This window comes from Calonectris borealis, chromosome 1, assembly GCF_964195595.1.
Source record: "Calonectris borealis chromosome 1, bCalBor7.hap1.2, whole genome shotgun sequence".
NCBI lineage: Eukaryota > Metazoa > Chordata > Aves > Procellariiformes > Procellariidae > Calonectris > Calonectris borealis.
Window position 1 is genome coordinate 220,595,240 of NC_134312.1, and position 14,197 is coordinate 220,609,436.

A 14,197-nucleotide genomic window follows, 5' to 3' on the forward strand; every position below is an offset into this window, starting at 1 on the left:
TGCTTGTTCACATAAAATAATTCAGCCCTAAGAAACACCCCTGCAGGGATGATGTCTCACTGCATGCAGGATGAAGTCTGTCCTCTTGTCTTCTTCTTGGCAACCGTCTTTACAAATCTGAAGAGCTCTATCTTGTCTCTTATCTGCCTGCTCCAAACAAAACTGTCAACAAGTTCTTCCAGCCTTACCTCCAGTCAATACCATTACTCCCTTCAGTACTATATCTTCAAAAGTTGTGACTTTTTTCCACCCTCCTACTTGACAGGGCATCTTGATCCAAGGTGTTTCCTACTAACAGGGGAGGCTGTCAAAGAATAAAAGTATTCTTACTAGTATAATTTTGCAAACAAGGTCCTGATGCACTGTAGGATGGATTGATGCACTCAAATCATGCAAGAAGTCTGTGATACAGTCAGGTACTGAGCTCTGCCTTCGGCTGTAACTGGTGTCCTGACCTTAAACTAAATTCTCTAATTGCAACTCTAGTTCTGCTATGTGTGCAAATTGGTTCATGCACGTGCTTTCTCAGTTAATATAGACATAAGAAATGAGGAGACTGTAACATCAGTAAATTGATCTGTGGACACAGCTTCCAGATTCTTCATTAGCAGGAGGACTGGTGAACTGGTGTCATCAGTCCTGCGGTACCTCGGCACCAGAGCAGCTTGGATGCACCATCCCACGAGGGCAGTTTCAAATGCCTATCTCAGGCGTGAAGTGAGATGCTAAACCAAGAGAAGAAGCAAAGGATGAACAACTCCTGGGGCTTGCTGAGCTTCGCCTTATCTTTCCTTCCTTCTCCTTCAGCCCTGTCCCTCCCCAACCTATGCGGCTCCTCCTTGCTCACTGCTTGGGCAGCAGCATCTCCCGAGCTCGCGGTATCCCTGCTGGAGAACGTCGTCCCGTCCTGGCAAGTGATTCCTTCAAAGTGCTTTTCACATCATCTCCAGCAATTGCATTCCTGCCACAGGGCAGTTATCAGCTGACAGAAGGAAAAAGCATGAGATTAAGTTCCCTGTGAAAGAATTCCAAGGGCTTTTTAGTTTTAAGATTAGTCAGCCACAAAGACATTTTAAGGAAACCTGCTATGTTGGGCGGGCCCAGAGGCTGTTTACCGCAGTCGGGCAGCGGTCCATAACGCCGTCAGAGGCAGGAGCTGGCAGTCCAGCAGAGACAGCCCCAGAGGTGCCTGCAAGGATGGCAGGGTGATCTTGGCCAGGACACCACGAGCACCGCTGTAAGCAGCCCTGTACGCCGTGAGACGGCAGAGAGACACTTGGCAAAAAAGAAAGGCACGGCAGCCCAGACAGTCCGAGCCCTGTGCTCTGCTTGGGGCTTCTCCAGGGGATCCATCCATCTCATCCATTTTTATAAGAGTGAGTTCATTTTAAGTACATTTTAAAATCACCTGCTTTATGGCTTGGGGGCAGAGGCCTGGCTGGCAATTTTTGGGTGCTCAGAGCTGCCAACACAGCGGTTGTCTGTTGAGGGGGCTGTGTGGTGGCACAGGGTGGTAGGGGAAATGTTCATCACAACGTGCCAAGTAGAGGCAATTTCTGCAGCTTTTTTCCAGTTCACAGAGCCAAAGGGAGATCTCCTTTCCCCTCATGCACCCACAGCAGTACCTTGCAGCATGCTTATCCCCAGCTTATGCTCAGAGGGAAAGCTAGGGGCCCTTTTGCTGTCTGCCTGGGATGGATTTCACTATGCTCAAGACTCTTCCCTCCAGCATCCTTCCAGCTGGCTGTTCCCTTTGGTGTGGGTGGAAGATCCCCTAAGTCATTCTTCATCTCATGGCCCCACGCTGGGCCATGCCCACCTCCATGGATGGGAACCTTCCCTTTTTATAGATTAACCATCCTGATGACAGCCAAAGGCAGCTACAGTGACAGCCTTTCTGAACAAGCAGAATTTATTGGTCACTCTGATTGCAGCAGGCAGCGTCCCGTGCCAAGCTTTACCAGAGCCCTTATCAGCAGGAGTGGCAGCTGTATCCAGCAGCCTCTGCCGCTCTGGATCCCGGCCAGCCTCTTCTCTCTCCTCTGAAACACGCAATTTCTTCTGTCTTAAGCCAGTAGGTCTCGAGGATGTCTTTTTTCCCACTTTATTTGCTGTGATCTTCCTTTCCTAGCTGAACATCCCTGTCCGGCCTCATCCCACTCTGTGCCAGCATCTTGTGGTCTCCCAGCTGAGGGCAGGAGCTCGCTCCTTCCCCCGGGAGAGGAAGCAGCAGACAGCAAAACAGGAATGTGTGTCAGCCAGCCCTGCCTTGGTCAGGCCATGGAGGGCTGGAACCACCTCGAAGGGACTCCGGGCTCTGAAAGGCTGTTTGCACCATACAGAGATCCTGGGGCTCACGGTGGGCATCTGGGGCTCACTGCAACGGCGTAACAGAGGGCAAGGCAGAAGTCAGGTTCTGAACGCGAGCCAACTGCTGTTAGCCAACTGCTAAGGACCAAGCTGATGGCTCACTGTCCCCTGGGCACTTCGCGGCTCCCAGCCCTGCCCGAGCGTCACTCTGCACCGCCGCTGCAGAAACGGCCCCGATGGCCATTTTGTCTCATGGTAAAACACCAGCGCTGCTTTTGCCCCCTGTCACTGTGCTGGTGAGGCTGGGCCTTCCTCCCCAAAGAGCGCAGTCTGCACAGTGTGATGGCCTGGAAATGCACGTTTGATTCCTGCTTTCCCTCCAGCTGCTGGAGGTGCTTCGGTGGAGCCGCTTCCCCTGTGCTGCTCCATTCCCTGGCTGCAAAGGCAGGAGGCACTGCTGACACCGCTTCCTCTGTAAAGAGCTGTAAGAGCTACTGATGCTGCACTGCCAGGGCTAGGCAGTGTCATGTCAAGACCAGGCTTGCCGCACTGTTCTTCTAGCCTGCATCCAGGGCTCGCCTCTAACCCCGCTTTGGGGTCAGATGGGCTGTTGGTGGTCGCAACTTTGCTCTTGCTTCACACAAGAGAGGGGCAACTCTCACTTGGAAAGGCTGGCTCGCTGGCTCTGCAACACCAGCACCGCACCCTGCCCCTTGCCTGTACCTCTAATTGCAGATTAAGGCCGACAGGACCATCCAGGTGCTGGCTGTAGCGCGCAATCAGGGAGCAGAACATGTTCCACGGGGATGTGCCCAAGGCACAGCGTGGGAGAGGAGGAACAGAACAATTAAGACATTCACAGACACTGGGGCGAAAACGTATTGCTGAGATCCACAGCCACTGTGCAAGCGTTGGCTGGTTTGGGACCCAGAGGTATAAACACAGGAACAGACAGAGCGTGTGCTGCTGGATGCACCCACAGTCATTTTGTTAATGTTATGTCCGCCCGTGCCTCGAGTGCAGGAGACCTTTTCTGTCTGGTGGCAACTTCCAAGGTTTTGAACTGCACTTCTGTGCTAACTGGTACAAGACATTGAGAATGGTCGTGCCTCGAGTGCAGGAGACCTTTTCTGTCTGGTGGCAACTTCCAAGGTTTTGAACTGCACTTCTGTGCTAACTGGTACAAGACATTGAGAATGGTCGTACCTCCTGAAGTCATGCTGAAACACCCAGTGGCCGACTGAAAGGAGAATGACATCTGCAGGAAAGCTGGACTGGTTTCTGGGGTTTTTTCTTTTTCTTTTCCCCCAGCCCAGGATGTTCTCAGCACTGCCAGCGGGGCTGGGTCCTTTGCCTGGCAGACAGGCTGTTTGTGTAGGATAGAGGGGTCATAAGTGCAAGTCCTTGCTTTGTCAGGAGAAAGGCAGAAAATTTATTCCTAAATCATGCAAAACAAGGGTTTCATCATTCTGAGACACCGACATGTCTGTCCTTGTTGCTTTTTAAGTCATTCCTGGGAAAGCATTGCTGAAACTGATATGCTTAGGCAGAATCCTTCCATTCCAGTGAAAAAACATTCTTCCATTAAGCCAATCTGAGTAAAAAAAGATCTGATTGGTCCTGTTTAAAAGCTGCCCTCATCCCCTCCTCTTAGGATCATACACATTTTCTTTTAGATACCGTATTCTGATCAAAATGCACAAGAGTAATGGTAAAAGCATTTTCATTGCTGATTCAGAAAATGCTTTTGATCAACTTCTTAAAAACGCATCAATACTGAAATACGAAGGGCCAAATTTCTGCCTAATCTAAGCTGGCTTCAGTGAATCTCTACAAATTCATATCCTTGCACGCATCACAGGTGGAGAGGTTTAGGGCCAGAGGAGCCTTGCTTGCCCTGCAGCTTGGCCTTCTGCACAGAATAGGTCAGAAATCCCGCCCCGGCGATTTCAGCAAGCTCAGAGGTCAGAGGTGGGCTGGGACGTGCCCATCGCTGGTTTAGAGGCCAGTATCCCCAGATGTTCCACTGGAGCTCCACGTGCACGGGGCAGCCCAGCATCACTGTGTGCATGGAGGTCCAGGACCAGCCCCGCTGGGCGGGCAGGAAAGGGCAGCAGCGAGCAGGCTGATGCCTTTGGGAGAGAGCCCAAATAGCCAGGAAAAGTAGCCTCCCCTTTGGCCAGCCTGCCTTTCTGCAGCGGGATGCTCCCAGCAGCCCGGAACCCATCGTCCTCCTTTCTTGCCCCTTGCTCCCTCCCTCCCACCCCACAGCCAGCCGCAGAGACACAGGAGCACGCTAAGAAGCCCAGAAAATGTGGGGTTTTTATTGACTGTTACAGACACATCTGCCTCCGGAGGGTTTAATGGTACTTGTAGGCCAGAGCATGGGCTACCACGCCGACCAGCTTCTGCCAAGTGGCCTGGCAGGCAGGAGTGAAGTCCTTGGTGAAGTGTGCGGCCAGCACAATGATGAGGATGTCTCCCAGGAGCTGGAGAAGAGAAGGAAGGAAATCAGGTCAGCACGGTGTGGAGCACCCCTTCGCCTTGCGCAGGACCAAGGGACCAGGGCTGGAGGGAACCCAGCTGCTCCGGTGGGTCCTGGAGGCTGCGACCCAGGGAAGCTCTTTTAGCTGAATCCTCTGTGCAGGAAAATAGTCCTGTGCTGACCACATGCACCGGTATCCACCTCCTCTGTCTCTGCTTCATCTCACAACTGCTTGTTCCAGCCTCTAGACTTTATTTTCAGGCCTTTTCTTTCTTTTTCTTTTTTTTTTTCCCTGCTGTGAAACCCAATACCTACTTGAGCAGAGGGTTAGGTCAGTGCAAGCTCTACCTGCTCCATCCCCAAAGTCAGGCTTAAACAGAGACTGAAACAGAGGCCATCAGCCACATCCAGCCCCTTCAATCCCTTCCAGCCTGAACTGCTCCCTCTCTTCACCCATGGTGACTTCTCACCCCCCTGCACCCTCATCTCTTTTGCTTCGTTCCCCTCCTGCTCCTATCCCTCATCTGCTGACTTTGTCCCCACGCTCAAACCTGTCCTCTGTCTCTAATCCCAGTCTGCATCTCTTCGCATCAGTGTCCAGTCCCTAACCATCCCACACTTGCTTTTCCCTCTCCTCCCATGTCTGCCAGCCTTGGAAAAAGGGGAGACGAAGTGATCCCTGTCCCCGGGGCCGGGAGGTGCCAGGGAGAGGCTGCACATGCCGCGGGCACAGCGGCAGCACCCTTCAGGCACTTCCTTCCATGCTCTCCACCCCCAGACCCACTTGGCCTCTCTGCATCCTTCTCCCGCTTTTCTCAAGCCATGCCTGCATGAGCCTCCAGGCTTTCAGAGCATCTCCCTGTATTTGTCCCCAAACCCCTCACAGCCTGGAGCCTGGCATTTCCCTGGCATTATCAAATGCCCAACCTTCCCCTCTCCCCCAATTTCCATCCAAGTCAGCCCCTTTCTATTTGGTAACTAAAATATACGTCATTTATGCTTGTTTGAAACCCTCCAGGCACTGAGATACTCTGCAGGATGGAGGGAGAGAGGGTCAAGCCCCGAACGCAGCTCACCCTGAAGTTCTCGGGGTCCACGTGCAGCTTCTCGCAGTGCAGCTCGGACAGCTTGGCATAGGTCGCCTTGAGGTTTTCCAGGTTCTTGACGGCTTCCCCGAAGGAGGTGAGCACTTTCTTGCCGTGGGCGCGGACCTTGGGGTTGCCGATGATGGCGGTGGGGCTGGAGAGGTTCCCAAAGTTATCAAAGAACCTCTGGGTCCAGGGGTAGACGATCAGCAGCCTGGGGAGAGGTGGAGGGACACAAGCAGACACAGACACGTTAACGCTCCCAAATGCAATTGCCACGGTTTCTTCATCCAGGGTGCAGCTGAGCAGATGGGAGCTGGACCTACCTGGCCAGGGCCTCAGCACCACATTCCTCCACGTTGACCTTGCTCCAGACGCTGGCGATGAGCTGCTTCTCTTCCGCTGACCAGTGCACCATGGTGGCAGGCGGCTTTGCTCAGAGCTGCAGGAGGACGCAGACCCCGTAGCTGAGCTGCAGACCCCAGGGAGGCTTTTATCCACTGCCGGCAGCTCCTCCCCGTCCCGCGCTGCGGGGCCATTGGCTGGGGCCGGGGTGGGGGTCCCCACCAGCGGTGGGTCGGTCTATCCATGGAGTGGTCAGTCTGCAGTGAGGTGTGGTCTTCAAGGAAAAAGCCCAATGAGTTGCTTAACAGGCAGGCTCAGGACACAATACCCTCTTATCTCCCTCCTCCCCGCTGTGACCGCCTGCTCACCACAGGCATGCAGATGCCACCGCATGCCCTGCAGCCTGCAGCAGGCACTGACCCATGTGCAAGGTGCTGTACAACAGCTTCATGCCGGCAGCACCCAACCTTTGAGTCCTCTGCAGGACTTACAGGCTCTCTAAACTCGAGGGATATTTCTCTGATGGGGTAGAGGATCTGATTTATGAACTTAGGCACTTCACAGAGCCTTCTGCACGGGAGCTCACTCTTGGGGACGCTGAGTGCTGTGGCCGCAGCTCTGCAGCTCTGGACACACAGACCCGCAGAGAAGCCCCTGTGGCTCTTCCTAAGCAGGCACCTTTCATCAGGCGAAAGTGTGGAAAACATCGGCCTGTCAGTCCATGCACGAGGACAGCAGGACAGCAGGACCCGCCATGTTACAACCAGACCAGCAACGTCCTCTGCCACCAGTTCAAGGTCTGACCAAAGGCTTTTGTTTGACTCTGGGTGTCACCTTCCCGCTGAACCGCACGGGTGTCGTCCTGTTTTTCAGGCTTCAGGTGAAGCTCTGCTCCCATGCTCTGAAAGGCAAAGACAGGATGCACGAAGCATAGGGCACCCTGACAAGACCATGGACTTTGGGTCTGTCTGCAGGCAGTTTGGGAGGTTTCATCCAGACCTCTGTCCCACTCCAGTTACAGATCGATACTGGTCCATTGATCTCATCTCTGCAGTGGCAGAAGCCCATCACTGTGATCCAGTTGGGGTGGTTTACGTCTGTAGTCACATTTCAGCTCCTTGCCGCAGGGTCCTAGGAGGCATTACTCATTTTTTAAAATTTCTGAATCCTAGGCAAGGCCCACAGGCCCTTTCAGCAGCAAGCGAGCCACCGGAGTGGCCCGATAACAGAATGTGGAGCAGAGGCTGCTCAGTGCTGATAAATGCACCATGCAGGTGGCCAGCGCTCGCTTTAGTTCCTCGCCTGAAGAGCAGACACACGCTCCCACGCCCTTGGTTCTTAACGGGATCTGGAGACTTCAGAAGTTGTCAATTTTCAGTAAGACAGGACTCAAAGAGTGAAATCAAATATGTGGAACCCTAAATTCACAGGCAGATACTCACACTCAGCCAGCCCATACAACCGAGCACAGAGCTGACCAAAACAGCTGTGCGCTCAGCTGGGGGGTGACAATAAATGACCTGGCATGGCCTTTTCGTTTATTACTTCTCTCCTCCTGTAATCTGCATTTCCTGGCAGACCCACACTGAAAATAAAATCCAAGCTACATCTGGGTCTATTATTAGCAATGCATTTGCCTCATCTCTGATAGTCTCATTTTCAGCTCTGCACAGCTGAACTTTAAAAGAGAAAAGATAATGATGCTTTTCTCCTGCATTTGAACCAGCAGCATGAAAAAGCTCGGGGAGGGGTGGCAGAGAGCAGGAGGAGTGCGAAGCTGGGACAAGCAGGACAATTTCAAACACAGAGGCTTGGAGGAGAATGTTAACTGCAGTATTACTATTAACAAGAATCTGTGGTTAATAAATGCTGTTTTTCTGGACTCTGCAGAGAAGCAGGCAGAGACATGGCTTGCAGTGAGAAACGTCAGGTCCTGGTCCCACGCTTTGACCCCTTCAGGGTCTGTTTTTGCTGGTGCACGTGCGGGAGCAGGACCGCTTCTTCACGGGATGGTTAACGATGGCCACAAAGAGCTGAGGGGAAGGGGAAGGGGGAAGGCAGAGGAAAGAGAGGAGGAAGAGAGGCTGAAGTCATTCCAGCTCGTTTGGTGCTGCTTTTCTGTATTGATTCCTTTTAATGGCTTCTTTTATACCCACAGTAATTCTTTAAACTCTTTGAATCCCGTAGGATGGGCACTCATAGAGAAGGAATAATAGCAGGTGAATCAGCCAGCTAATCGGGTTAGGGTCATATCAGAGACTTGTACGCCTCTCGATGTGGAGAGTCCATAAAAGCAATAATAGCAATGACCTTTTACAGCCACTCTGGGCTGTAAATTCATATATGAGCTTCAGCCCACTCCTACCCCACTGGTCCTTTCGGCTGTGTCCAGTCTAGCACTGGTGCCTTGATTTAACTTGAAGGCCAGAGCTAGCTTGCCCCCCCCCCACTGCTAATGCAGATACCCAATAAAGGGTTGCTCCAGAAATGGTGCTTGGGGCAAAAGGGAACTTCAGGCTACTGCCCAGGTGAACCCCAAATTCGGGACCAGAGCAAAGCCTTACAAAATGTCCACAGACCGTGAGGAAACCAGCAGAGCGGCTGCTCTAAACCCGTTCAGGATGTGGTCAGTGACGAATTCAGGGAAATGCAGAGCAGCAGCAGGCTGGTCTGAGTCACCATAACTTAGACAACTTTCCCTGGCTGGGACTGTCTGGTTACGAGCCTAAACATGAAAGCCAAGGAGAATTTCTGAAAATGCAGTTTTTTTCCTTAGGAGGGAAAGGGAGAATAGTAAAGACCACAAACAGAAGAGGTACGGGAGCACCACAGTGGAGATTTGGAGCAGACTGGAGTTTTACAGCAAGCAGGCAGAGAGCTTCATGTTATTACTGCAAGGAGAGTTATCTAATTTAGCTGTAGCTCATCGTCTGAGGCACTCTGCTTTCAACACAAAGACATTTCAAATTGTTTCTGTGCCGTAACAATAAACTAAGAGAAAATATAACTGCAGGTTAAATGAATGCCTCTCTGCCCCTAACATGGATCTCTAATTTCAGGATCCAGGTTTAACCCTTTGTATCCTTTACGCTTGACTCCTAGAGATGCGGAGCACACCTTGCTCTGGCTGCTCTGACCGCTCTGGCCTGAATTTCGTGCCATATAATGATTTACTTAACACACAAGCATGGACCTTGGTGTTTCAGTTGGCTTACAGCCTTTTACTGTATTGCTTTAATTTTGTAGGAAATCTGGGTCTGAAATTTGGGTCTCAGGTGACACTGTCTGGAGGCTGGGGCTGGTTGCAACAGAAATGCACAGAGGACCTCCAGGGCATGGCAGGAGATGTGACCTGACCCTATTCATACATCCCTGTCCCTATATCCCTGCAAAGGGATTCACCAGGACATACCCAGCCCCAAAGCCGGTCTAGTGTCATAGGTTATGAGGGGTTCAGAGCTGAGTGAGGTGAAGGGATGAGAGGCACATGGTCAGGCATAGGAGCCAGGATATTCAGGGAAAAGCTAAAGATTTAAGTAAACAGCTTCTGAGTTATCCCTCAACACAAGAACATGGGCAAAACCAATGCAGAAATAGGCAAAAGCAGCTTTTTTATTCATGACAAGATGTCTCCAAGACAGTCTCATTTAAGGCAGTGAACCCCTGCCTATTACCGCGTTGATGGTTTGCTCTCACCCCTCACCCTCGCTGGGGTTTTCATCTGCTCAGCACAAGAGGGGCACAGGCTCCTGGCAAGAGGGTCCAGCCTGTGCCCTCCTACCAGAACCTCTGCCCTGGGCTGCAAAAGAAGCCCACGCGAGCTCTGGGCTGGAGGGGACACCCGAGTGGGACAGCTCGAGCGAGGGACATGGTCAGTGCAGCACTTCCCAGAGTGCAGAGGGGTTGAGGGAGCCAGGTGGGGTTTTCCAGCTGTGGCCTGGTGTGTGATGAGTCTCCATCGCAGCACGGTGCACACTTTGCTGCTGGACTGTGCTGCACCATTGCAGCACCACTTCTCCCAGCGCAGGGCTCTGCCTTGCTTTGCAGTGCTCGGGCTGGTGTAGCATCCCCGGCCACAGCAATGTAGCACGACACCCAACTATCAGCCTGACAGAGGCTGGTTGGGACCCCACCGCCCTGGCCGTGCCCAGCTCCCCCTCTATCACCTGCGGGCAGCCCATCGCCGCCCACACCCTGCGAGCCCCGAGCCAGATAGCTCCTCGCCACCCTCGCTGCAACCCGAGATAAAAGCCAGCACCCACCCGTGCTCAAGATGTGACAGTCTGTTTTCTGCCCCTGGATTTAGCAGAAATGGGCTGCATTATTAGTGGGGCTGGGGTCCGGCTCTGCTGCCTGCTGGCATACGGACAGCCGTACAGGCATACCTCCATCCACACATCAGCTGCTGCTGTTTGCTAGTCACACCAGTGTGCAGCCCTGATATCTATGGGGTAAATCGATTTTTTCTATTATTTTTTCTCTTAAGGCAGGTGAGAGGTGTTACAGGGCAGGGTTCCAGGATCTCCTTCATCGCTGCCTAGTGCCCAAAGGCAGCATTCACACCAGAGCAAAGAGTGTACCAACACAGCTGATCAGGATGGGAGCTGACTCTCCGTCACCGAGCCATCCCCTCTGCTCCCCTAGCGATGTGGGGGATCCCAATATGTGTGTCCCCCAGGGCCCCTGGGCAGAGCAGGAGGTGAGCAGAGGAGAGAGAAAGGGATGGAAAATCAGACCCACAGAAAGGATCCCTTCCGGGGTTTCGTGCCCGTGCAGTTGAAATAAGTGATGATAATACCATGGGATAACGCAGTGCCATGAGTTACAGTGCCCTGGTTAGGAAACCTACAAAGCAAAAAGCTCTCAGGCGTTGACACTGCGTGTGACACTGCGTCCCTGTGCTCACACACTAAAATCCTGCAGTGCAGCCCCACTCCTGTCTCTCGCTGGCGATTCAGCTGGACTGTGGCTAATCCAAAAGTCCTGATCCCTGGTGGTTTGCAGTATTCCTGAGGTTCTGCAGGCACAAACAGTGTCTGGAGCTGGGGGCTGTCCTGGTGCCTTTGCCCTCCCGTGTCTCTGCACTCTGACAAGTCAGCGGGGGATTCCCCTGGACTCAGCTTTTTTGCAAACCCAGCTCTGCTGATGCAGGGCTCAAACTCACAGTTGTCAATTCAGGAGAGCAGAAAGTGGCCAGAAAGACCCATTGCCCAGGGCTGGACCCTGGATGCTTTACAGGCCCAGGAGGGGAAGAGCCGAATAGGTGCTGGCACAGGCGGTCAGGATCATCCCACGGAGCACAGGGGGTCTGGGCTCGCTGGCTGTGGGACAGGCTGGGGAGGGAAATCCCTGCGGGAGGGACCCCAGCCGTGCCAGGCAGGTGGGAGACCATCCTCAGGACCTTAGACAAGGGGCGTGAAACCTCTGCCTCTGAAAATCCTGGGGCTTTTGCAGTGCTCTCAGGGCACACGTGGCTCTGAATCGCAAGAGCCGGCACCAGCCGCCTCCTTCGCTCGGCTGCTAATGGCGTCCGATGCCGCCTTCCTCCACCGCCTCCCCCAGCCCTTGCCCGTGCCCGTGCCTCGGGGAGCACGCTCACACCTGAAAGGTAAGGCTGCTCTCCTCTCCCCCCCACACCTTTCCTCACCCGTGGTCACTAAGGGAGCCGGGGGCTCCTTGGACAAACTGAGCCAAGTCTTGCTGCGGGAAGAGCAGAGAAGCCCGCTGCTCCAGGAAGATGCTTGGTTGCACTCTGCAGAAGTACAGTGGGGAGAGCAGGTAACCCCACACACATTTAAACCCCAGAGACTTCAGAGTAAGGGCAAATGGCCTCGCTTCCCCCCTACAAGGCTCCGGCATCCTTTCTTCTCAGGAGCAGGTTAGCTCCAAGGGACCTAGCCAGTCCTCCCAGCACTACAGCTGCTGCAGGTCTAGCGGGCTCTGCCTGTCATTGCTTTGCAGAAGGCTCCCTTAACCACAGACCCCCCTAAAAAGCCCCCAGCACTGGATGGGAACCACGAGAGCTGTGTCCCAGACCCTACAGTCCCAAGGCCCTTGCTAATGGAAGATGTCCCTGTGAGCAAGGAAGGCTCCTTGGGACCAAGAAGTGCACTGCTGAGCTCAGACAAGGACTTTTCTCCCCCTGTGTGTGGCATAGGGCCAGCTGGGTCAGGAACACATTTTCTGTAGGGGTTACATTCCCCTGATGCCTTTCAAGCAGCTAATGCTGGCAACGAACAGAGCCAGACCTGTTTCTGTGTTGGGACTTGGTTTTAGGAACGCAGAAAGGGAGACCTGACTCCAGCCTGGCACCCACTACTTATTCAAGTAGCAAAAGCGGCTCTGAAAATGGGATGGCACCTGGGGCCATCCCTCTGCAGCCGCTGAGTAGCTGTTTGAGGGGTGCCTGCACCGTGTACCCCTGACATGGGAGAGCAGCCCCCTGCCCTGAGTGATGCACCAAAACCCCGTGTTTGGGGCAGCCCTTGGCAGAGCCTCTCTCCAGCTGCCCTGGCAGAGGCCCTGGTGTCCAGCAGCTCACCCCAGCACCTCTGTGCTCCCAGGGCTTGCGGGTCAATCAGGGACTGGCCTGAAGGTCGTCACTCATTTTGCTCAGCTCTCCACAGCACCAAGCCATCATCCCAGCATCGCGGGATCCCCTTTCTCCCAGGGAGGCCCAAATAACAGCACCTCTGTGGGGCTGAGCTGAGACGGAGGTCAGGGAACATCCACAGATCCTGTTTCACACCAGCCCGGAGGGACACTTTATTTTGAGGGTACTCTTCAGACATCCAGGCAGAAAGGCAGCTCCGAAACCAGCATCGCCTGCCTGGCAGAGCCAGGCGGGGCTCTCGCTCCCATGCCCAGGACTCAAGCCCTTTTTCTGCAGCGGGGTGTTTTAGCTGTTTCTGCCGTATTGCTGTGGCGGGCTCTCCCATCATAAATTGAGTGCGATGAGTTTGCACCGGCACCGGGCACCCGCGGCAGGGTGCTGAGTCACGGCAGCCTCCCCCAGCCCAGCTGCAGCGTGGGGCTGCGGCGCGGCGATAACTCAGACGGCACAAACAGCAGCCCGGCTGCGCAGAGATAAGGCAGCCCTTGGCCGAGGAGCAGCGCTCCCCTTTATGCTGTGTCAGACTTCTGACGCGGCAGAAAATATTTCTGCTGAGGCAGTGTGGCAACCAGCTGAGAAATATTTAGCATTTTTTTTTTTATTTTCCTCAGCAGAACCTGGATTACCCGGGCACGCGCAGGCTGCTCACCCCCGCGGCAGTGTGGTTTCATGACTGCCCTCCATCTCTGGGGCAGAGCCCATGGCAGGCTCAGGTGACCCATATTCCCAAAGGGACGGTAGGACGTGTCCTGATAACCAGCCCCCCTTCTTCATCATCGCCTCTTGCCCTGTTGCAAGCCTGTGGGGGGGAGGGGGGTGTGAAATGTGCCAGCTGCTTTTGAAACCTTTCCTATTTCCATAGGAGAGGGAAGCACAGCACCTTGCTCCCCATCCCAGGGAAAGGCTCTCAGGGGTCAGAGGGCTCCCCTGCTTCCCGCTGCGCTAGCCAGCAGGCAGAGCTCCTTGTGGGGAAACTGAGGCACCAAACAGGGCGCCTGCTCGCCCGAAGCGCCATGAAATGCTCATGGCAGGGCAGGATCCCCCTCAAGAAAGGGGGACGTTTGCTGTCCCATGCCCTCCTCCTACCCCAGGGATACAAGAAGATATAATCTTCCTGAGCCAGGCTTTGGTCAGCATTCCCGCTGGAAGCTGATGCCAGGCCTGCTTGGTGTTTGTGTAATGCCCTCTCGAGCGCACTGAGCCCGGCTCCGTGCAGGTGGGCGCTGAGCCTGCTGTGCTCGGGGAAGCTCTTGCATGTGCTGTAAAGCTGGCCTCTTTCCCTGGGATTGGGGAGCTTCTGGGTAAATGTGGTTTAGGGTGATCCATAGCACAAAACATTTGCGTTCCGAAGCATTAAGT

General features: G+C 54.0%; 1 protein-coding gene across 1 annotated transcript; it reads right to left on the reverse strand.

The window, feature by feature from the left end:
• Window positions 1–4,614: 4,614 nt before the first annotated feature.
• LOC142078031 (hemoglobin subunit rho) lies at window positions 4,615–6,942 on the reverse strand. The gene is made up of 3 exons (XM_075140538.1): window positions 6,207–6,942; window positions 5,872–6,094; window positions 4,615–4,799 (listed from the first exon to the last, which is right to left on the reverse strand). The coding sequence occupies exons 1-3, from the start codon at window positions 6,296–6,298 to the stop codon at window positions 4,671–4,673; spliced, it is 444 nt and encodes a 147-aa protein (XP_074996639.1). The 5' UTR covers window positions 6,299–6,942; the 3' UTR covers window positions 4,615–4,670.
• Window positions 6,943–14,197: the final 7,255 nt, after the last annotated feature.

Coding starts and splice junctions, on each gene's coding strand:
- LOC142078031 (XM_075140538.1), bottom strand. CDS start 6,298: ATGGTGCACTGGTCAGCGGAAGAGAAGCAGCTCATCGCCAGCGTCTGG. Junction 6,095..6,206: donor GGTGCTGAGGCCCTGGCCAG/GTAGGTCCAGCT, acceptor ACCTCTCCCCAG/GCTGCTGATCGTCTACCCCT. Junction 4,800..5,871: donor TGGACCCCGAGAACTTCAGG/GTGAGCTGCGTT, acceptor TCTCTTCTCCAG/CTCCTGGGAGACATCCTCAT.